This window comes from Trichechus manatus, unplaced genomic scaffold, assembly GCF_000243295.1.
Source record: "Trichechus manatus latirostris isolate Lorelei unplaced genomic scaffold, TriManLat1.0 scaffold00087, whole genome shotgun sequence".
Taxonomy (NCBI): Eukaryota; Metazoa; Chordata; class Mammalia; order Sirenia; family Trichechidae; genus Trichechus; species Trichechus manatus.
In genome coordinates this window covers 4866906-4889524 of record NW_004444023.1, presented here as the reverse complement: position 1 = coordinate 4889524, position 22619 = coordinate 4866906, and the positions used below count along the sequence as shown (strand labels likewise).

Sequence of the window (22619 nt, the reverse complement as noted above, 5' to 3'; positions counted from 1 at the left end):
ACCCTCCTGGTTGTAGCCTCAATCCCAATGTCCTCAGTCCTTGCCGTCCCCCGGTGACAGGTTACGGACGCTGCCCCGGGTGCAGTGCCTCCAGCGCCAGCCCTGTCTCACCCTTCTGCCTTTTCCACCCACCCACTCATCCTCCGCCTCTGAGAGCCCTTTTCTCCTCACAGCATTGTCTCTGCCCTCTGTCTCTGTTCACGACTTTGCTCCCCTGCCGTCTCTTTCCATTTCCTAAGACATGATCTCCATTCTCTTTCCCCAATTTCTCTTAGTCTGCCTCTTCTCTGCCTCTCTCTCTCTGAGTCTCTGTCCCCAACCCCCCTTCTCTGGATCTCTGTCCCTCCCCCCTACCCAGGTCTCTGTCCCTCTCTCTCTGACTTTCTGTCCCCCTCTCTCAGAGCCCCCCTCAACAACTTTCTCACCTGCCTATCTCTCTGAGTCTCTGTGGACCCATGTCTCTGGGCAATCTGCCCCCATGCGCCTTCCTGTTAGTCCCTGCTCACCAACCTGTTGTCAGGCCCCCAGTGGTGGACATGGTAGGGAGCATCTGGGGTCTCTGGGGAAGAGTGTGAAGGTGTGTGGGGTTTTTTTGGACGGTTAGGGGCCAGGCTGCCTTGGGGCGGGGCTTCTTGGCCTCAGATTAGACAGTGACTTTGACACGAAGAAGTTGATGAACCTTAAGCCCCGTGTCTCCTTTATATGGAAACATTAAGCTGCTCTCACGGGTCAGGTGGAGGATGGGGTGGGAGGACTTGGGCACTGGATCCTTGTCCCTCCCGTCCTGTCTGTTGGGGGTCGGGGAGGTTCCCTGAGCCCCATTCACATCCCCCAGCCTGTGAGCTGGGCCATGCTGGGTGCACAGATGGGGTCCCCCGCAGGCGAAGGTCCCTCTGCACTGGGCTCCCTGCCACACAGGGCTGGAGGGTGGCTGGCCCGAGAGTGAGGAGGCTGAGGCCTGGGTTGGGAAGGTACCTGCTCCACTCTGCCACCCAGCACTGTGACCAGGGTGCAGACCCTCTCCAGGCCTGTTTCCCAGCCTGTGAAATGGGGTCTTGACCCCCTCCAGAGTCTTGAACAGACCAGGTGAGCGGGGAGGGGGTTAACTGGTGGGGTTCAGGGGACCGGCTGAGCCCAGCACATAGCAGGTGCTCAGGAAGCAGGAGAGCGGTTGGTGAGACCGTCTGGTTCCATCTGAGAGGCCTGGGTGGGAGGCCTGGTTTTGCCACTTCTGGCTGAGGGAGCTGAGACAAGGGACTGACTCAGGGCTTCAGTTTCCTTTTCTTTGTGAAGCAAAATCCCCACATCAAAGGGGTGTCATTAGGAAGGGCTAGAGGGTAGGGAAGGGCCCACTGGGGGCAGAGGGGGTACTGGTCACTGAGACCCTCCTCCCCCACCTTTCCCCTTCCCTAGTCCCAGGGTGGCTCCTGAGATGGGGAGAGTGAAGCAGATGGGTGTCTCTGAGCTGGAGAGAGGCTGCTTGTGGAGAAGTTGGAGCCTGGGTTCTGACCTAAAAGCCTGCCCCTTCAGTGACCAACCTCTGTGTCCCCCTTTCGGGAGAATGATTTCCAATGCCCAGCATTGTTGAGGCTGAGAAAAGAGAGTTGCTTTGCATCGTGGGCTCTGGACACAGCCAGGCCTGGTCCACTCTGACCTGAGGCTCATCTTTGCCTCTGTAAAGGCCTAATAAACCCCCATGTGGTAGGGCTGGCCTGGTGGTCAGAGATAACAGGTGCAGAGCTCCTGGGAGGGTGTTCCTTGGTGCTGAACTTGATATAGAATAGCAATGTGAGATTGAATGCCCAGGCCCAACCAGAAATCCCCTTGAGGATCCCGAGCCTGACAGAGATGCTTGGTAAATATTGGTGGAATGCAGCACTGATATGCAAAATATTTAACATCCCGCCCCCACCCCAATACTGCCCTGGTAGGAGGCCCTGGGTGGCGCAAAGATTAAGAACTGAGAGGCTGAGGGTTCGAACCCACCCAGAGGCACCTTGGAAGACAAGCCTGGCAATCTGTTTGATCTGCTTCCGAAAGGTCACTGCTTGAAAACCCTATGGAGCAGGGAGGGCCTGGAGGTCCCACCACCCACCTCAGTGCCGATGTTAACCCTGTAGTTGCTGGAGCCATCCTGATGAGGTCTGCAGGTCCATGCCCAGCGCTTCTCTCCTCTTCTTCTCCACGCCATTGGCTGCTGGGATTCCTCCCATTTCCCAGATGAGGTAACTGAGGCTCAGGAAGAGGTGTGACTTCCAACAGTCATGAAGCTAGTAAGTGGCACAGCCAGGATCCAACCTAGAGCTGCCTGATTCCAAAGCCCCAAGATCTTTCTTCCAAGTCCCTTTTCAAGTTGAGGAATTATATGCCCCTGCACAGATGAGCAAACTGACATTCCAGAGAGGGAAGCCAGTGGTCCCAGGGCACACAGCGGATCAGCCACTGAGCCAGCACTGGGCCCTGGGTCCATCTGACTGGAAGGCCCTTCCTGACCTTTTTTTATTTTACCCCTTAAGAAGTCCAATTTCCCCATTTTACAGTTGAGGCAACTGATGCTCAGCAAGACTTGTCCAAGATCATCAGGGCTGAACATGATTCTTTTTTTTCCTTTTTGTGACAGCTTTATTGAAATATAACTCAATATATAACCATATAATTCACTCATTAAAGTACACAATTAAGTGGTTTTTAGTATATTCACAGTTGTACAACCATCACTACAATCAATTTTAGAACATTTCCATCACCCCAAAAAGAAACCCTGTATCCTTTAGCTACCATCCTCTCCCATCTCACCATTCCCTCAGCCATACCCATTGTCATCTAGTAGATTCTGACTCATAGCAAGCCGAAAGGACAGAGTAGAGCTGCCCTATAGGGTTTCCAAGGAGCGGCTAGTAGATTCAAGCTGACCTTCTGGTTAGCAACCGTAGCACTGAACCACTGTGCCATCAAAGCCCCTCTCCCAGCCCCAGGCAACCACAAATCTACATTCTAAATCTACAGACTTGCTTGTTCTGGATGTTTCACATAAATGGAATCATATAATATGTGGTCTTTCTCGTCTGGTTTTTTTCACTTAGCATAATCTTTTCAAGGTTCATCCATGTTGTAGCATGTATCAACACTTCATTCTTTTTTATTGCTAAATAATATTCCATTGTATGGATATACATTTGATCCATTCATCAGTTGATGGACATTTGGGTTGTTGCCACCTTTTTGCCGTTGTGAATAATGCTGCCACGAACACTCGTGCAAGTTTTTGTGTGGACATATTCTTTCTTTACTTTTGGGTATAGTAAGAGTGGACTTGCTGGGTCATACGGTAACTCTAAGGAGCCCTGGTGGCACAACAGTTAAGCGCTTGGCTGCTAACCAAAAGGTCAGAGGTTCAAACCCATCCAGGGGCTCCATGGAAGAAAGACCTGTTGATCTGCTCCCATAAAGATTACTGCCTAGGAAACCCTATGAGGCAGTTCTACTCTGTCACGTGGGGTCGCTATGAGTCGAACATAGTCTCAACGGCACCTAATTTAACAACATAGTAACTCTGGGATTAACTTTTTGAGGGACTGCCAGACTTTTCCAAAGCAACTGCAGCACTTTATATTCCCACCAGCAGCAGATGATGGTGCCAATTTCTCCACATCCTCATCAACACTTATCCATGTTTTTTATTACGGCCATCCTAGTGGGGGTGAGGGAGCCCTGGTGGCACAGTGGTTAAGAGCTATAGCTGCTAAACAAAAAGTGGGCAGTTGGAATCCACCAGCTGCTCCTTGGAAACCATGTGGGGCAGTTCTACTCTGTTCTATAGGGTCACTGTAAGTTGTAATTGACGTGATGGCAACAGGTTTGGTTTTTTTTAGTAGGAGTGAGGTGGTATCTCATTGTGGTTTTGATTTCCATTTCCCTAAAGACTAATGATATAAAGCATCTTTTCAAGTGCTTACTGCCAATCTGTGTATCTTCTTTGGAGAAATGTCCATTCAAGTCCTTTGTCCATTATCTAATAGCATTACTAGTTTTTTAATACACTTGTAATATATTCTACATACTGAGACTCATATGATTTGCAACTATTTTCTCCCATTCAGTGAACCCGCTTTCTTGATAGTGTCTTTGAAGCACATATTTTTAAATTTGTAGTTCATCTTTTTTTTTCTTTTGTTGCTTGTCCTTTCTGAGCTTGTTTTTGAACCACAGCTGTCCCCAGAGCCCAGGCTCATTCCTCCATGCTGAGAAGTGGTTATAGCACGAACTCTCAAGCTAGACTTGTTACTGAAATCTCAGCTTACTTAGCTGTGGCCTTGGGCAAGTTACCCAAACTTTCTGTCCCTCAGTTTCCTCCTCTAAATGTGGATATTAATGTCTACCTCCTAGGGCTGCTGTGAGGCTCAAAGAAGCAAATCCATGCGTTTAGAACAGTGCCTAAACCAGTTGTACTGGAGTCCATTCTGACTCACGGCGACCCCATGTGTGGCAGAGTAGAACTGTACTCCCTATGGGTTTTCAATGGCTGATTTCTCATAAGCCTTTCTTCCAAAGTGCCTCTGGGTAGATGCAAACCTCCAACTTCTCGATTAGCAACTAAGTGTGTTAACCCTTTGCACCACCCAGGGACTCCAGAACAGTGCGTGATACAGTATAAATGTCTGCTATAATTGTTGCTTCGGTGCTTGCTGTAGTGTTACTTGAGACCCCTGGGTGGCTCAAACAGTTAAGCTGAAAGGCTGGCAGTCCGAACTCATTGGGAAGCACCTCGGAAAAAGACCTGGTGATCAGCTGCCAAAAGGTCACAGCCTTGAAAACCCTATGGGGCAGTTCTACTCTGCACACACAGGGTCACCACGAGTTGGAGTCGACCCCAAGGCAACTAACAACATAGTTTTTTTGTTATTATGACTATAGTATCACTGCTGTTGTCATACACAAATACTTCCTGTAGCATCATTGCTGTTATTGATGCTGCACTCTTCTGACCATCAAGATCTATTGTTCCATTCATTTACCAGATGAAGCCACTAGGGCCCAGAGAGCATGCCTGGCCGATGAGCGCACCCATTAGCTGCATCCCTGACGTCTCTGCCCGATTCTTGCCCTGCAGGTTCCCCCGCCGGGCGGCTGCCCCCCACTAGGCCAAGTGGAGGGGGTCCCCCCCGCCCAATGGGCCTGGCCAGGACCCTGCGCCGCCTAAGCGGCGCCCTGGAGTCGGGGAACAGCCGGGCTGGCGATGAAGAGGCGGCCGGGCCAGGGCTGTGCCGCAACGGGTGGGCGCCAGCGGTCTCTCCGGTGGGCCGGCGCCGTGGGCGCTTCGTCAAGAAGGACGGCCACTGCAACGTGCGCTTTGTGAACCTGGGTGGCCAGGGCGCGCGCTACCTGAGCGACCTGTTCACCACGTGCGTGGACGTGCGCTGGCGCTGGATGTGCCTGCTCTTCTCCTGCTCCTTCCTCGCCTCCTGGCTGCTCTTCGGCCTGGCCTTCTGGCTCATTGCCTCGCTGCACGGCGACCTGGCCGCGCCGCCGCCGCCCGCGCCCTGCTTCTCGCAGGTGGCCAGCTTCCTAGCCGCCTTTCTCTTCGCGCTGGAGACACAGACATCCATCGGCTACGGCGTGCGCAGCGTCACCGAGGAGTGCCCGGCCGCCGTGGCCGCCGTCGTGCTGCAGTGCATTGCCGGCTGCGTGCTCGACGCCTTCGTCGTGGGCGCCGTCATGGCCAAGATGGCCAAGCCCAAGAAGCGCAACGAGACGCTCGTCTTCAGTGAGAACGCCGTCGTGGCGCTGCGCGACCACCGCCTCTGCCTCATGTGGCGCGTCGGCAACCTGCGCCGCAGCCACCTCGTCGAGGCCCACGTGCGGGCCCAGTTGCTGCAGGTGCCCGCCCGCCCCTGTCGGTATCCACTGCCTGGGGGAGGGAGGGGCCCTTCGCAGGGTTGGAGGGCGAACCCCGGGGCATTGTGGGATATGTAGGCCTGCATGCTAGGTATGCGTTAGGCCTGGAAGGCGTTTGGACTACAATTCCCAGAAGCCTCGGGGGCAGGGAAGGTGCTCCGATGGGGTAGACTGACCAAAAGTCATAAAAAACCAAAGCCATTGCTTTCGAGTGGATTCCGACTCATAGGGTTTCCAAGGAGCGGCTGGTGGATTTGAACTGCTAACCTTTCAGTTTGCAGCCCAGCTCTCAACCACTGTGCCACCAGGGCTCTGGGGAAAATTGAGATGTAAATTTGTGGGATTCCCGAACAAGAAGTGGGCATTGTCTTTCCCAGAAATCTGTGGGGTAGTGATGTGACGTGGGAGGTAGGGATGGAAAGAGCCAGTGGGTAGGTGGGGCGAGACTACAAGTACCTGTGAGTTTGAGGCCTGCACCACCCCAGCACACACACCACACACACACACACACCACACCCACACCCACACCCACCCCCCCCCCACACACACACACTGTGTGACACAGTATGATGGAGGGGCTTGGAGGTGGGATGCGAGGATAGCCAGGGGCTAGCCTGAGCTAGCGCTGAAGTAAGGAGTGGTTGGACCAAGATTACTTTAACTAGCCCTTCTTGTCACCCGGTTTATCTTTTTCTGGCCATATGTTTACGGCTATTTTTCTCTCCGCCTCCCCCTTCTTCAACTGCCTGTCTTGCTGATTTCTGTGTCCTTATATCTATATCACTCTGTCCCTTACCGTCTCCTGTCTCTGTCCCGCGCCCTCTCTGGGTCTCTGTTTCTCTCTGTGGGTCGCTGTACCCCTTTCCCTCTGGGTCTCTGTCGTTCTCTCTCTGGGTCTCTGTCCTCCTCCCACTCTGGTCTCTGTCCTCCCCTCTCTCTGGGTCTATGTTCTCACCCACCCCCCCCTCTGCATTTTGATTCCTTCCTTTCCCTGTCTCTGTTCCTCTTTGTGCTCCCTGCGCGCTGTCTTTGATCCCTGCCTTTTGCTGCAGCCTCGTGTGACCCCAGAGGGAGAATACATCCCACTGGACCACCAGGATGTGGATGTGGGCTTCGATGGCGGCACCGATCGCATCTTCCTCGTGTCTCCCATCACCATCGTGCATGAGATCGACTCTGCCAGTCCCCTGTATGAGTTTGGTCGTGCGGAGCTGGCCCGGGCAGTCTTTGAGCTGGTGGTCATTCTTGAGGGCATGGTGGAGGCTACAGCCATGACCACACAGTGCCGCTCCTCCTACCTCCCAGGCGAGCTGCTCTGGGGCCATCGTTTTGAGCCAGTTCTCTTCCAGCGTGGCTCTCAGTATGAGGTTGACTATCGTCACTTCCATTGCACTTATGAGGTCCCAGGGACGCCTGTCTGCAGCGCCAAGGAGCTGGATGAATGGGCAGAGCAGGCGTCCCACAGCCCCAAGTCGAGCTTCCCTGGCTCTCTGGCTGCGTTTTGTTATGAGAATGAACTTGCTGTGAGCTGGTGCCAGGAGGAAGAGGAGGAAGAGGACGCCAAGGAGGGGGATGGGGCGGAGGCAGAAGATGGGGCTGCCAGTCCCTGAGTTCTCACACCGACCCTGGCGCTGACCCTGCCTCTGTGACATGAGCTGGTAGCACCCATCTGTGCCTCCTTCCCAGAGGTTTCAAGATGGAGAGATGGGGCCCTCTCCTGGGATGGGGCGGGTGTTTTCCCAAGGCCAGTGGGCCTGCTGGGTAAATTATTATCTGAGCAGGCCTTGCCCTGCCTGGTGGACCCACCACAGACATACTGGACCTTAATTCCTCTGCATTCCATGGTCCCCCGTGAGACCCCCCCTTATAAGCCTCATTCCTATGTCTAATCAGAGCTGAGGGATCCAGAATCCTGGACCACAAAAGAGGCAAGAACTAGTGGTTCTGGATTCCTCTGTATGGCTGATCTTGGGTTGTTAGAATCAGTGGGTTAGGAATCAATGGTCTCCACTGTCTCTAGGAGAGGAAGTTTCCAGTTCTTGAACAGCAACAAGGATTAAGAGTTTATAGGTCTGAATTGGCCTAAAATTCAAGGGACTCGCCCAACAGCTTCCAAACTCATCCAACTAAGTAGCAAATTATTGGTTCTAGATCACTCAGAGGGAAGATTATGGAATTCCCCAAGTATTCAAACCCCTCTCTGTTGACCAAAGACAAGGACTGGTGACTGCAAGCCAAGAGAAGACTCTGTGGTTCCAGAGAGCCCAAGAGTTGTGATTCTGTGAATCTAGACTGTCCACAGAGGCAAGCACTGGTGATTCTAGACCAGGTTTGATCTCAGGAGTTGAACCACCCCAGAAATTAAAGAGTTATGTTTCTAGAATGCACAAAGCACTGGGGAGTCTGTGGGTCTAGAAGGACAGCAGTGACAGATTGGGAGTTCTTGATACTATATAACTCCAGACAGACTGTTGAACATCCAACTGAGAGGATAATCAGTGCTTCTAAATGATCCACAGGAAGTTGGGGAAAAAAAGTGCCATTCTAGAATGCCCAAAGGAATTCAGAGTCTGTGGGTCTAGACTGATCACAGAGTCAAGAAAAGGATGGTTCTAGACGTCTAAGGTTTGCTTGTTCCAGTTTGCCCAATGGTGTTGAGACTCTCAATGATTCTGGATTATGAACTGATACAACAAATTTCTTTGTGGTTCTGTAATGCCAAAAGGAATCGAGGCTCTAGGGATCCAGAGTTGTCTATTACCAAAGCCTGGAAGTTCGAATCACCTCCAGATGGGACTCTTGGCCATTCTAGGAGATGGACTCAGGAATTGAGAAGCAGCATTTCTGGGCTGCCCAAGAAGGTGAGGACCCAGATAGACCCTGTAGGCAACAGGGCTAATTAGTGGGCAAGGGGAGGAGGAGGCCCAAGAGTGGTGAGTCTAGAATGCTCTGGAATCCTACACCTAGTTATGTGCAGCTATTTCTTAAAGATGTTATACATATATGTATCATATATATATAATATAAATACAGATATCTATTTTTCTCCGCTGGTTCCTACAGCAGGGTTAGAAATTGAACTTGAGGTCATTGGAATGAGTCCTTTGCAAGAATCCAGGAAGCCTTGCTCTCTATCCTAACTCTGCCGTAACTTATTTACTGTGTGACCTTGGTTAAATCACTCCCCTCTCTTCACCTCAGTTTCCCCATCTGTAAAATGGGGCATTGGAACTTGAACATCTCTAAGGGCCCTTCCAGCAGAATGGTTCCTTACCTCACTGAGGGTGGGGTGGAGGTGAGGGTCCTGGGGATTTCCCGGCTCTCCCTGGTGCTGGCACACCCGGTCTTCTGGAGTGGCTGAGAAGGGAGATGCCCATGGAAGCTGGCACTGAACTAGGTGTCTGAGTCATGGCACAGACAATGGGTAGCGTTGGCTGTGGCCAAGGAAGAGATCACCTCCTCTCTGATCTAGCTCAAGGGGCTGGGAATAGAGGGCTGAGCTTGGAAGGCCAGGGATCATCCCACTGTGGGGGACAGTGTTTTTTGGGGAGCGAGAGCTGTCCCCAAGATTAGAGAACCGGCAGCCCCGCTGGGTGTGTCTGTGAGTGTATTTCTGGGACACGAGTCCTGGGACCTGGCCCCGGCCCATGTTCTCATCTACCTAAGTACTCCGTAGGCTGAGAACCAGCCGCAGAGGGAGCCAGTGCCAGGGGGAGGACAGTTCCCACCCCAATGTTCCAGGACTGAGGACACGCACTGTCATTGCCATGAGCCTGCCCAAGTGCTGCATCAACGCAGGTTCCCCCTCCTGGTGTCCCCACCTCCCCTTTATCCTTGAGAATCCCCACTTAATGACCGGAAGGGATTAATTAGCTGGCTTCTCTCCCAGTTTACGGTGTCTGGGGTAGGGACTGGGGGCAATGGAAACATAGCCCCCAAGGTTGTGGGGAAGGGTGTTAAGACGGGGTGAAGGGATGGAGAGGGCGATATTTGGACGGAGAAGAGAGGAGGCAGGGCTGGCACCATCTGGGTCTTATCTGGGGAGGGCAGGGTTTGGGTTTATTCTAAAGGTCACTGAGGAGATGAAGAGGCTCCATGTCTAATCCATCAGTTTAACCGGGTCCTGGCCCTGAATCTGTTCCCACCTGCCTAGCCCAGGAACAGTGAATGAGGATGGGGTCTAGACATCCCCGCAGCCCCAATGAGGGACCTGCCCCTCAACAGGTTCCCAGTCTCCGTTCCCACATCCGTTTTCCCTGCAGGGAACGGAAAGAAGAGGCTGGGGAGGGGGCGGGGCCTCCAATGTGGGAGGATTCTTGAGAGGAGGGAGGAGTCTGAGAAGGGGAAGAGTATGGGAGAAAGGGGGAACCAGAAGGAAGGGATTCTGAGAGGAATAAGCCATCAGAAAGGTGGGAGGATGTGAGGAAAGGGGAGTTATTTTAGGGGCAGGATGCTTGCAAAAGGGAGGAGTCTTGGGAAGAGGACTTTAAGGCAGGGGAGGATGCTGAGCTGAGAAGTTTGAGGGGGGAGGAGTTTAAGAGGAGGGGAGGGGAGGGGCCTGAGAGGGAGAAGGCTCCAGGAAGGCGGAGCTTGCGCTTTCACTGTATTTGGCTTTCCCTTGTAGCCTCATTCTCTATGACAGATGGCAAGTAGCACAGGGTCGTCCGAAAGAAAAAGTCTTTTGTTTCACCACTGCCTGACTCTGAAGAGCCTGAAGTGGATAGGGCGGTCTTGAGAGGGAGTAAAAATAAAGGGTCTGGAGACTGGCGGAGCCGAGAGGTGGGGGAAGTACCCGGAGGAAAGAGCTAGGGCAAAAGAAAACTGAGCCAACATACCCACCGGTTGCCTGGCAACCGCTGCCGTCAAAAGCCAGCGTGGCCAACTAGGAGGTGTGACTCACTGAAACAACTAACAGTTGTGGCCCCGCCCCCTAGCAACAAGATCCACAAAGTACCGCCCCCCAGCAACTAGAAGTGGGGCTCGGTTGAACTAGTCTTCGGGCAGCCAGAGGCCTTGCGCAGGCGCACTTCTCTCTGCTGGCGTATACTTCCACCTTCATGCAACTCCCATCCGAGGCTTCTCATTGGCGAGCCATCCTGCCAAGCTCTTTCTTTTGTTCCGGAGGCGGTGCCTTGCGCCCTGCTCGCGCTCCGACTGGCCTCACAGACCGTCTACCTCCGGCCCGATAGGCGTACATTTACTCTTTGCGCTCCCATTGGCCCTGGAGGACGGTTTTTCGGTTTCGGGGCGGAGCAGACGAGAGGGCCCGCCGTGGATTGGACGGTGTCAAAACGAGGGGCGGTCCCTACTGGCGGGGCGGTTGGGAGGCGAAGGGAGAGTCTTTTCAGCGCTGAGGACTGGCGCTGAGGAGGCGGCGGTGGCTCCCGGGGCGTTTGAGCGGGCTCATCCGAGCCCGCGGGCCAACGCGGATCCCAGTCCGACTGGCGGGACCGCCCCGGACTCCCCGCGGGCCTTCCTAGCCGCCATGGAGGACGGTGTCTATGGTAGGTCGGGGAGGGGCGGGGCCGGCAGGGAAGTGGATGGAACGTTTCTTCGCGAACGTTCCGCCGCGAATGTTCCCTACCGGCCCGCGCCGCGCGGAAACGTTCGGCCCCGTCGACGCCTTGCCTTTGTAGGGCGCAGGCCTGGTTTCCGGCGGGGCCCGACAGCGGGGCGTTCCAGGCCATTGTTTGGGCCGAGTCTGTTTCCGGTGGCGGCGGGAGGGGGCGGAATGAGTGGCGCAGGCGAGGCCGGGGCCGAACCATCCCCGCCGGCGGGGCCGGGCGAGCCTAGTGCCTGCCGGGAGCAGGAAAGGCGCAGCAGGGGTCAGCTGGCTGGGGAGAGATTGGGGTCTGGAGGTCCCGCTAAGGTGGGGGCCGGGGCCTTCGATGCCCCGCCCACCTGGACCAACTCTTGCAAGCTGGCATCAGCGTTCTCTGCTTCAGTTATTTCTCATGGACGCAGGAGTCCAGACCCCTAGCCCCGTCTTCACTCAGCACCCAGGAGCCCAGCCACCCAGCTACCTCGCCAGTAATGGAGTCAGGAAGCCAAAGGCCTTGGTCCCCTCCCAAGTAAAGGACTCAGAAGTTCAGATTCCCAGCCCTTTTCTCCCCCAGACTTAAGAATTCAGGTTCCCAGTCCCCTTTTCCAGATTCAGGACTCCAGAGGCCAAGTCCCCTCCTCCCCCAGGGCTTCCAAATCTAGATCCCCAGCACCTTCTTCCCATAGAAGTCCTGATCCTCATTCTCCCCCTGGACTTCAGAGCCCTGTCCCCGGTGCCATCCTCCTTCCAGTCCTCCCAGGCCTGACCTCCAATTCCTGACTCCGACCCCTAGAACCCCCAGACCTGACTCCAGAGGAGCGCATGGAGCTGGAGAACATCCGGCGGCGGAAGCAGGAGCTGCTGGTGGAGATCCAGCGCCTGCGGGAGGAGCTCAGCGAGGCCATGAGTGAGGTTGAGGGTCTGGAGGCCAATGAGGGCAGGTGAGGACCAGGGTGAGGGACACGGGTTGCAGGGGCTCGTGCCAGGGCTGCCCAAGCATTGACCCTTTGACCGCACTCTGCCCCTGCAGTAAGACCTTGCAGCGGAACCGGAAGATGGCGATGGGCAGGAAGAAGTTCAACATGGACCCCAAGAAGGTGCTTGGGGCCACAGGGGCTGGGGTCCAAGCAGGGGCTTCCAGCATCTCCAGGTTCCAGTAGTGTGGTGGCTGTGGGTCTACTCTGGGTGGACAGATTTTGCCCTCATCCCTGGATTCAGATATTGGTTGTCCATTTGTTCTCTGAATATTCGTCAAGTGTTCCAGCCTCCAGACCTTTGCTTGCGCTATGTCTCCTGTCTGGGAGATCCTCTTCCTCTTTCTACTCACATTTATGTAGCCACTTCTGGTGTCACCTAGGGTCCCAAGAGGAGCTTGGGTCTGGTAGGGGACATGGACAGTGACATGCACAAAGAAGGGTTGACTGGTGCTCTCATAGAGGAAGGTAGTGGGGCTGTGGATCAGGGAGGGCTTCCCAGAGGAGGGGACATTCAGGTCAGGCGTGAAGGATAAATACGTGTTCATCAGATAGAGGAAGGATGTTCACTCAGTCATTCATTTAATGCCTGTTTCCTGAGGCTGCCTGCAGGCCTGGCCCTGTGCTAGGCAATGCTGAGAACCTAGAGAGGAGTTAAACCCTGCCCAGCCACAGTCATCACAATCCAGAGTGGTATATAGTGAAAATGGAGGTCCTCATGGTGTGGGGGCCAGCCAGAGGAGCCCCAACTCACCAACTGGTGTGTGATAGGAGTTTCTCACTTCACTCGTCTTGCACGAAGCATTTGTAGTTTGTTCACTCATCCAGTAAGCATTTATCCAGTGCCTCTTGGTGGCCAGGCCCTGTTCTCGGTGCTGGAATTCACCAGGCAGAGGCAGAGAGAGCAGCAGGTGCAAAGGCCATAGAGTGGGAGGAGTGGTCTTCGAGGACCTGTGAGCAGATTAGGAATGAAACCTGGCTCTGCTCTGTTGAGAGTGGGGGTGGGCTGGGATGCTGAGGTTCTGGAGCTGTAAGGGGGAGTGGCTCTCTGGCCCTCAGCACTGAGCCCTAGCGCCCACCCACCAGGGGATCCAGTTCTTGGTGGAGAACGAACTGCTACAGAACACACCCGAGGAGATTGCCCGCTTCCTGTACAAGGGCGAGGGGTTGAACAAGACGGCCATCGGGGACTACCTGGGGGAGAGGTGAGAGCATGCGGCTCCTGCCAGGCCCCTCCCTGCTTCCCCTCACACCCGTCTCCTGCCCCCTCCTTTCCAGCTCTTTATGGAACACTCTACAGCCTCCCCGGAGAGGCCGTGATAGACACCACAAACGACCGACTCGTCCTTCTGGCCCAGCTGTAACAGGAGGGCCTGGGACAGGTCTCGGGCTGTGTCTCGGGGTGCTTAGGACTACCTGGGGAACCTGGGGGCTGTCTGGGATCATCTGGGAGTATGCGGGTGTCTGTGTATGTCTGGGGACAGTGGAGATTGCCTATGAGCGTCTAGAAACATGAGAACCATGTATAGATGGGTGTGCGTGGGACTGTGAGGGTATCTGGAGAGAGTGGGGACCGTCTGGAAGTCTAGGGTACACGGGCCTGGACATCAGAGGTGTGTGGGGACTGTCTGTGATGTCTGGAGGAAATGGGCTGTCTGGGCATCTAAGTTGCATGGGATCATCTGTGGATTTTGGGATGCATGGGGACTGTCCGCACATCGGCACATGGAACTGGACATCTGGGGTGCATGGGGAACATCTGTGGACATCCAGGGTACATGGGGACCATCTGTGGGCATCTGAGGTATGTGGGGACCATCTGGACATCAGGGGTATATAGGCACCATCTGTGGACCTCTGAGGTGCATGGGGTCTGTCTCTGGCCATCTAGGGGTCATCTGCGGACATCTGGGAAGCCCGGGGAATCATCTGAGAGGTTATGGTAGATGGAGTGAATGTTTTCTGAATTTCTCCCAGCTGTACAAAGGTCAGGCCAAACCAGGGTTCTTGCAGCAGATGGTCCTCCCAAGAGCGGGTTCTAAGCATCCCACCCCGGCACCTGGCCTAGGATGAAGGCCATCCTGAGTTTCACACACAGCACTAGGGGTGCCAGAGAGGTCACATGGCCTCCCTGATGCTCTGTTTGCTGTCCACTCCCCCTTCAGCCTCCCCACGCTCATTCCTGTCCATGACTTTGTCCCTCTCCTCCCAGGGAAGAGCTGAACCTGGCAGTGCTCCACGCCTTCGTGGATCTGCATGAGTTCACCGATCTCAACCTGGTCCAGGCGCTCAGGTGAGGGGGAGGGGCTGGGAGGGCAGGAGTGTACCTGTCAGGGCCTTCTCGGTTGCAGGTGACAAACCCTGGACAAGACAAAAACAGAAACAAAAGATGAGGGAATTGATGCTACCTGGAACTTAGAAGTTCAGGCAGAGCTGTATCCAGGTGCTCAAATGGTATTAGAAGATCAACTTTCTTAGTATTTTTTGGTTGTGCTCACTTTTGTGTTGGTATTCTTTTTTGTACATCTTTCTTCTGCATAATAATAGAAGCCCTTAGCAACTACCAGATTTGCTTAACAACTTTACCAAAAAGAAAGGGCTATGTTTTCTTTATCAGGAAAAAAAAAAATCAAACAGGTTACTGTTTTGGTGATTCTGACTCATAGCAATTCTATGGGACAGAGTAGAACTGCCCCACAGGGTTTCCAAAGGTGTAATCTTTACGGAAGCAGACTGCCACATCTTTCTCCTGTGGAACGGCTTATGGATTCGAACTCCTGACCTTTTGGTTAGCAGCAAGCGCTTAACCACTATGTCACCAGGGCTCCTTTGTTTCCTTATAGATTCATCAGGAGTCCCAGGGTCAGTGCTCATTGGTCAGATTAGATCATGTGTCCGTCCCTGGAAAGTCTGTTGAGGCCAAGAGATTGGAACTCACATTGGCCAGTTCCAAACGCAGAAATTGAGAGTGGGGGAGAGCGTTCTGCCAGCCCTAGATGCACATCCTACCCCTCTCTAATCCAGGCAATTTCTGTGGAGCTTCCGCCTCCCTGGAGAGGCCCAGAAAATTGACCGGATGATGGAGGCCTTCGCCCAGCGATACTGCCTGTGCAACCCTGGGGTTTTCCAGTCCACAGGTGGGGCTCTGGGCTCCTGAGTCCAGGAGAGGAGGAAACTAGGGGCCCTATTCCTGGGATGCTAGGACACAGACTTGGGGGCTGGGGACCAGGACTCCTGGGGGCTGGGGAGGAAGGGACTGGCGGCTTTGATTCCTGGGTCCTGGGGAGCAGTGGGCTGGGGACCCGGATTCCTGGGTCTTAGGGAGCAGGGGCCTGGGTGCCCAGATCTCCGGATCGTCCGTCACCCCCTGACCTGTCTGGTGCAGACACGTGCTATGTGCTGTCCTTCGCTGTGATCATGCTGAACACCAGCCTCCACAATCCCAACGTTCGCGACAAGCCAGGCCTGGAGCGCTTTGTGGCCATGAACCGGGGCATCAATGAGGGCGGGGACCTGCCCGAGGAGCTGCTCAGGGTTAGGCCGCCCTTCCCCTCCCTCAGACCTCCCTCCATGGTCTCCCAGTGCCATCATATCTCCTGGCTGTATGTCTGGGCTACACCCCTCCCACCCACTGCTTGATCATGCCAACTTGCACGTTTTTTTTTTTTTTTTTTCCTCTCTTTTTTCTCCCCATTTGTGGTTGTCTCTCTGTTTCTGTTTGCTGTCTCTCTGGCCTTCCAACCCTTTCAGGGTCTTTGTCTGAGTTTCCATCTGCCTGTCTGTTTCTCCTTCTGAGAACTCGTCAGGCTCTTCTGACTGTTGTCTCTGCTTATTTTGTTTCTTTCTTTCTCCCTCCTCCCCTGGCCCCCTCCATACTTCATGCCTTCCCCTTCCCCCCAGCCTCCTCTTCCTCCTCTGTGGGCTGTCCCTCTGTGATCTTAGTACCCGCCCAGTAGCCTTGGGAGGGTCTCATGGCCTGGAGTGGCTAACCTGACCATCCCTCCTCAGAACCTCTATGACAGCATCCGAAATGAGCCCTTCAAGATTCCTGAGGATGATGGCAATGATTTGACCCATACCTTCTTCAACCCGGACCGCGAGGGCTGGCTCCTCAAGCTGGGTACGTCCCCTCCACACCCCACTGGCTGCCTTTGCTGGGGGTGTTTGTGGGCCTGCGCTCTCAACTTACTTTTCCCACGTAGCTGCTGTGTGACCTTAGGCCAGTGATTTGACCTTTCTTAACCTCAGTTTCCACATCCGAAAAATGGAGCTGAAAAGATAAGACCTGGGAGGGGCCCAGTGTGGTAAAAGCTCCTTAACGTGCCTTCTCTTACCCAGCAAGCTTTGTGGCACTCCTCCTCGGTGTCAGGGACTTACCTAGGCACAGAGAACACAGTGAGGATTAGGTGGCCCAGTCCTTGTCTGGTTAGAGGGGGTTCACTTGGGTGCTTTCAGCTCTAGTTACAGAAAACCCAGTCCAAGAGGTCCAGACGTCCAGCATCTATTATCTCACCTGGCAAGACCCCCAGGGCAGGACCAACTCTGTTCTGTGAGACCCTGGTCAATCCCAGGACCTGTTGACCTCATCATCAGGTCGGTGGCATGGTGGCTGTGCTAGGTGTCACCTCCTCCCAAAACCATCCCCATGAGCAGAAAGACCTTGCCAACGACACCTGTCCCAGAATCCCCCAGGGGAACTTCTCACCAGGTTGGTGAGAATAACTTGGTCTGGCTGGGATGAAGCGAGGGTCCCCTACCAGGACAGGCTGGGGGAGGGGGGCAGGTTCCAGCCCTTCAGGGTCAGTTAGCTCAGATCCTCACAGCCCCCACTTCACAGGCTGGCTGTGAGGATCAGGGGGTTCTTGATCCTGCCTGTACGTGAGAGCCATCAGGGAACTGTTACAGCCCCACAGCCCAGGCCACAGACACATTAAGTCAGAGCCTGTGGGGCAGAATGGGCCATCGGTCATGTTCAAAGCTCTCCAGGGGCTTCTGGTGTGTGGCCAAGGTGGAGAACCACGGGCTTGGAGCAATGCCCGGTGATGGTGGGTGCCACGTGAGTTTCAGCTGTGGCTTTAGAATGGAGAAGCGGGGGATGGCTACTTCTGGGAGACAGACATCTGAGGAAGAGTCAGAGTCCAGTGTGACAGGGGAGCTGCAGGGGGACAGGAGTGTGAGGGGCAGGGGAGAGGGTTCAGAGGAAGCTCCTGGCCCAGCGCAGGCACTCAAGGAAGGGCTGCTCTTCTCTTTTGTGTGTTTGTTGCTAGTTTGCTTTTTTGTTTTCAACTTTTCATTTGGAAATAATTAGGGACAGACAAGAAATTGCAAAAATAGTATAAAGAGATTCTGTGTACCCATCAGGAGCCCTGGTGGCCCAATGGTTAAGTGCTCGGCTGCTAACCAAAAGGTTGGCAGTTTGAACCCACCAGCAGCTCCATGGGAGAAAGATGTGGCAGTCTGCCCTTGTAAAGATTACAGCCTTGGAAATCCCTTAGGGCAGTTCTACTCTGTCACATGGGGTCACTATTAGTAAGAATTGACTCGATGGCAACGAGTTTTTTAGGGTTATGTACCCATCGGCCAGCTTCCCCAAATGGTAATATCTTTTCCAACTGTAGTACATTATCAAAACGAGAGAATCAGCGTTGGCACGATACAATGAACTAAAATATACACTTGTTCAGCTTTCGCCAGTTTTTGTGCACGCTCATTTGGTTTGGTACGTTTTAGCACGTGGATAAAACAGTTGCTGTTGAGTTGAGCCTGACTCATGGTGACCTCATGTGTGTCAGAGTAGAACTGCGCTCCATAGGGTTTTCAATGGCAGAGTTTTCAGAAGTAGATCGCTAGGCCTTTCTTCCGAGGTACCCCTGGGTGGACTCAAACCTTCAGCGTTTCAGTTAGCAGCCAAGCTCAAGTTAACCATTTGCACCACCCAGGGACTCCATGTATTTGCATGAGTGCAGCACCTCCATCAGGATCCAGAACTGATCTGTCACCATGAAGGAATTCCTTTGTGCTGCCCCGTTATAATCACAGCCTCCTTGCCTGTCCTAACACCAGCCACCCTCCATCTGTATCTCTCAAATTTTGTTATTTCAGGAAAGAAAGGCTCTCTTGGGGGCTATGATTTAAAAAAAACCACACTTGTTGCCATCGAGTGGATTCCAACTCACAGCAACTTTACAGGACAGAGAAGAACTGCCCCATAGCACTTCCCAGGCTGGACTGCTTTTGGCTGTGTTGGAGGGAGGCTCAGATGAGGCAGAGGGGACCAGGCGGGACAGGAACAGATGGGAGGCAGGGGCGAGGACGTGGTTTAGATTCCTCTTGAGACCAAATGGTGCTTCTGGCCATGAATGGGCAGGAAAGAGAAAAGCATGAGGGTCAGCTCCCCCAGGAGCTCTCCCCCCTCACAATCACCCTCATAGCAGGAGTTCTCCCCATTTTCTAGACGAGGAAACTGAGGCCCCCAGAAGAAAACCAAACTCATTGCCGCAAAGTCTATTGTGACTCGTAGTGACGCTGTGTGACAGAGTAGAACTGCCCCGTAGGGTTTCTAAGGCTATAATCTTTATGGGAGCAGATTGCTGGGTCTTTTCTCTTGTAGAGCTGCTGGTGGGTTCAAACCGCCAACTTTCGGTTAGCAACCAAGCGCTTAATCACTGTGCCACCAGGGCTCCTAAACTGAGGCCCAGAGCGCAGAATGCCAGTCACCCACTGACAGCCACAGACGGAGGCAGCTGTGGGCCCAGATCACTGGCCAGGGCCACTCTAAGCGCACCTGTCTCCTCTGTGGCAGTTAGAGAGGCACCCCTTCCTTAAAATACTGAAATACGGGAAAGGGAAACTTGTGATGGTTGTGATTCGCAAGGATGATTAACGAAAGCCATTATTAATGTTGTTATTTAATCATTCAGGGACCATAGGGAACCCAGGAGCAGATCCTCTGGCAGCAGGAAGGTGGGGGCCCAAATAGGTTTCCAAACTGCTAGCTTTTCAGACTGGAGTCCAGAGAGGGCAAGTGGATGTCCTAAGGTCACACAGCCAGCTTGGGCTGGAGCCGAGCTGACACACCCACCTCAGGCAAAGGACTGGGGGATTTTGTCTTCTCCCCTTGTGGGGGTGCCCTCTGGGGGAGAGACGTTCCACAGTGGGCACCCCATATCCTGGGCACGATGCAGGAGGTATTCCTGGCCGCCGCCATGAGGGGCTCTGGGTCCATGAGGCTCTGGGTCGTTGGCTCCTGCGGGAGGGAGAGGGTCTGGGCATTCTCCTCATGTGGATGTAACTGGTTTTCTTCCCTCTCTCTCCCTCCCACCCTCTCCCTCTACGTGTTTCTCTCTGCTGTTTCTGTCTGTCTGTCCCACCCTACCCCCTGCACACTCCTTGCCACCTTCTGTCTGTTGCCTTGCTGCTTTTGGGGGTGCCCTTCCTTCTGCCTCCCCCCCTTTTGCGCCTGGTCCTGCCTGCTTTCTTGCTGTCTGCCCCAGGAGGTAGGTACACGCCGCTCCTCATTCTGAAACTCCACAAGGGGTGGGGGCAGCCCAGGCCCAAGGCCCTCAGGGAGGAAGGCTGGGCTGATAAACAGGCTTAGAAATAAGTGAAGTGCCCCAAATGGGGGGGGGGGGATGATTCCAGGGCCCCCACAGGCCTGCCCCGGCTTGCCTGTCTGCCTGAGTGCTGGGCTTTGTCCTAGCCCCCCAGCCTGCCTTTTCTGCTCTCCCTCTGCTTCTCACACCCTTCCTAGCCCTCCCAGAGGCCCTGTCCCCCGGTTGAGCCCAGGCCCCCTCCCACCCCTTCCCTTTCAGGGGGCCGGGTGAAGACGTGGAAGCGGCGCTGGTTCATCCTCACAGACAACTGCCTCTACTACTTTGAGTACACTACGGTGAGGGTGGTAGGCGGGGCCCTGGGGTCCCCGGGAGGAGGGGCTCGAGGTCTGGACTCCTGTGTCTGGGGGAGGAGGGGGCCGTGGCCTGAACTCCTGGGTCTGGGGGAGGAGGGGGCTGTGGCCTGGACTCCTGGGTCTCGGGGAGGAGGGGGTGGGGGACTCAGGACTCCTGAGTCCTGGGGAGGAGGAGGGGTTAGGGGTCAGACTTGGAGTCTGAGGTCTGTCCCACTTGCTGGTTCAGGACAAGGAGCCCCGTGGAATCATCCCTCTGGAGAATCTGAGCATCCGTGAGGTGGATGACCCCCGGAAACCTGTAAGACCCCCTCTATGCCCCTCCTACCATGGTGGAGCAGCCCATGTCCAGCTCTTAACCTGCTGTACCTCCTCTCTCCTTTCTTTCCAGAACTGCTTTGAGCTTTATATTCCCAACAACAAGGGGCAGCTCATCAAAGCCTGCAAAACGGAGGCCGATGGGCGGGTGGTTGAGGGTAATCACATGGTGTACCGGATCTCGGCCCCCACGCAGGAGGAGAAGGACGAGTGGATCAAGTCCATCCAGTGAGCCTGGGCTCTGGGGCCTAGGGGGCCTGGACTCCTAGGTTTGAGGGAGGAGGGGAGTGGGGGCCTGGGCTCCTGGGTCTGATGGAGGAGGGGGCTGGCAGCTGGACTCGAGTCTGAGGGAGGAGGGGCTGGAGACCTGGGTTCTGGGGTCCTGGGGGAAGAGGGGGTGGAGAGCTGGGCTCCAGGGTCTTGGGGGAAGGAGGGGGTGGGGAGCTGGGCTCCGGGGTCCTGGAGGAAGAGGGGGTGGGGATCTAGGCTCCAGGGTCCTGGGGGAGGAGGGGGTGGGGACCTGGGCTTTGGGGTCCTGGGTGAGGAAGGGCTAGGGGTCCAGCCTCCTGGGTCCACACCCTGGGATCCCTCCCCTTCTTCAGGGCGGCTGTGAGCGTGGACCCCTTCTATGAGATGCTGGCAGCGCGGAAGAAGCGCATTTCCGTCAAGAAGAAGCAGGAGCAGCCCTGACTCCTCCTCCCTAACACTATTATTTATTTTGGAGCTGCCCCACCTGGGTGGCCGGACCCCTGGGCCCTGGGGCTGTGGACCCTGGTTCCCCATTTGGAAGATTCACCACCTCTAGCTCCTCTTTTCTCTTGTTATTTGTAATTAACACACTGTTGGTAATCTTATTAATTATTTAACCACTTGAGGTTTGCGCATCCCCTCATTTACTGCAGTTTTCAGAGTTGAGGTACTTGGGTGGCTGGCCAGTCGCAGACGTCTGTGTCTGCTCCTTCTCCGGTGCATGAGGGCAGGGTGCTGTCCAAGGGCGATGTCCACAGGGTCTGTCCTGGTGGGTCAGTTGCTGGGGTGGAGTAAAGCGAGCAGATCAATGTGGATGGAATTAGCATTGAGTTAAAACAGGCCGTTCCAATTTCCAAGGGGAGATTTGGTTTAGAATGCAGGTATACAGAAAGCGAGGTCTAGCATTCATTCTAGAGGTTACTTTGTGAGTCTAGCATTCCTTCCGAGGAGCTCTGATGGCGCAAGGGTGAACCGCTCAGCTGCTAACTGAAACGTTCGAACCCACCATTGGATCTACAGGAGAAAGACCTGGCAATCCGCTCCTGTAAATATTACAGCCTAGGGAATCCAGGGGGCAGCTCTACTCTTGTCACGTGGGGTCGCCATGACTCAGAATGGACTGAGGGCATCTAACAGCAAGAGCATCCATTCCAGACATGAACGTTTCTTCTGTATCTGCTGCATGATGCGCTCCCATGGAGACCGCCTGAGCCGGTGGATGCCGTCCCCACATTTGCTCTCACAGAGCTCTGTGGTCTCTGAGGGGCGGCACGTAGTAGCTGATGGGGCTGTGAGCTGTGCTGAGTGCTTTGAGGGGAAGCTAGGCAGCTCTAAGAGCTTCTAAAAGGGATCTTCTCTGGGAGGGTCGCGAAAGGATGAATCTAGTGAAGGAAGGAAGAGGGCCCAGAGACTGGAATGCGAAGCGCTTGTTAATGCCATAGCCCTAGGCGGGGCGGTGTGATTGGGGCACAGCAAAAGGGATCTAGTCTCAAAAGTAGGGTGGGGGCGGGCTTGAAGGTGTGGTGGGCGGTGATTCGGGCAGGCTTGGAGCTGAGAGAGCCGGACTGTCAGCCAGGGTGGGATTGAGCAGCATTTCTCTGCGAGCAGAGGGTCAGCGTCCTTTGGAGGACACTCTAAGGATAGGCCTGGGAACCCGCATTTTCAGCAACTTTCCCTGACCCCTTTCCCGGGAATGTGACACCCTCAAAAATGTAAAGACCGTTTTCTTTGAAGATAG

At 54.6% G+C, this 22619-nt stretch overlaps 2 protein-coding genes across 4 annotated transcripts; both read left to right on the top strand.

Annotated features, from left to right (window-relative positions):
• The first annotated feature begins 5169 nt into the window (after window positions 1-5169).
• On the top strand, window positions 5170-7505 carry KCNJ14 (potassium inwardly rectifying channel subfamily J member 14). The gene is made up of 2 exons (XM_004381837.2): window positions 5170-5877; window positions 6948-7505. The coding sequence occupies exons 1-2, from the start codon at window positions 5170-5172 to the stop codon at window positions 7503-7505; spliced, it is 1266 nt and encodes a 421-aa protein (XP_004381894.2).
• Window positions 7506-11380: 3875 nt separating this feature from the next.
• Window positions 11381-22619, top strand: CYTH2 (cytohesin 2). Of its 3 annotated transcripts, XM_004381691.2 has the most exons (12): window positions 11381-11399; window positions 12231-12378; window positions 12468-12534; window positions 13498-13616; window positions 14624-14704; window positions 15436-15548; window positions 15797-15945; window positions 16420-16531; window positions 20223-20299; window positions 20544-20615; window positions 20706-20860; window positions 21235-22619. In XM_004381691.2, exons 1-12 carry the CDS (start codon window positions 11381-11383, stop codon window positions 21320-21322), a joined length of 1200 nt encoding a protein of 399 aa, XP_004381748.1. In that variant the 3' UTR covers window positions 21323-22619. The 3 variants fall into 3 exon arrangements, with proteins under 3 accessions (XP_004381748.1, XP_023592057.1, XP_023592056.1); XM_023736289.1 differs by lacking the exon at window positions 21235-22619 and having other exon boundaries at window positions 16420-16532; window positions 20221-20299; window positions 20706-20864; XM_023736288.1 differs by lacking the exon at window positions 11381-11399 and having other exon boundaries at window positions 11732-12378; window positions 16420-16532; window positions 20221-20299.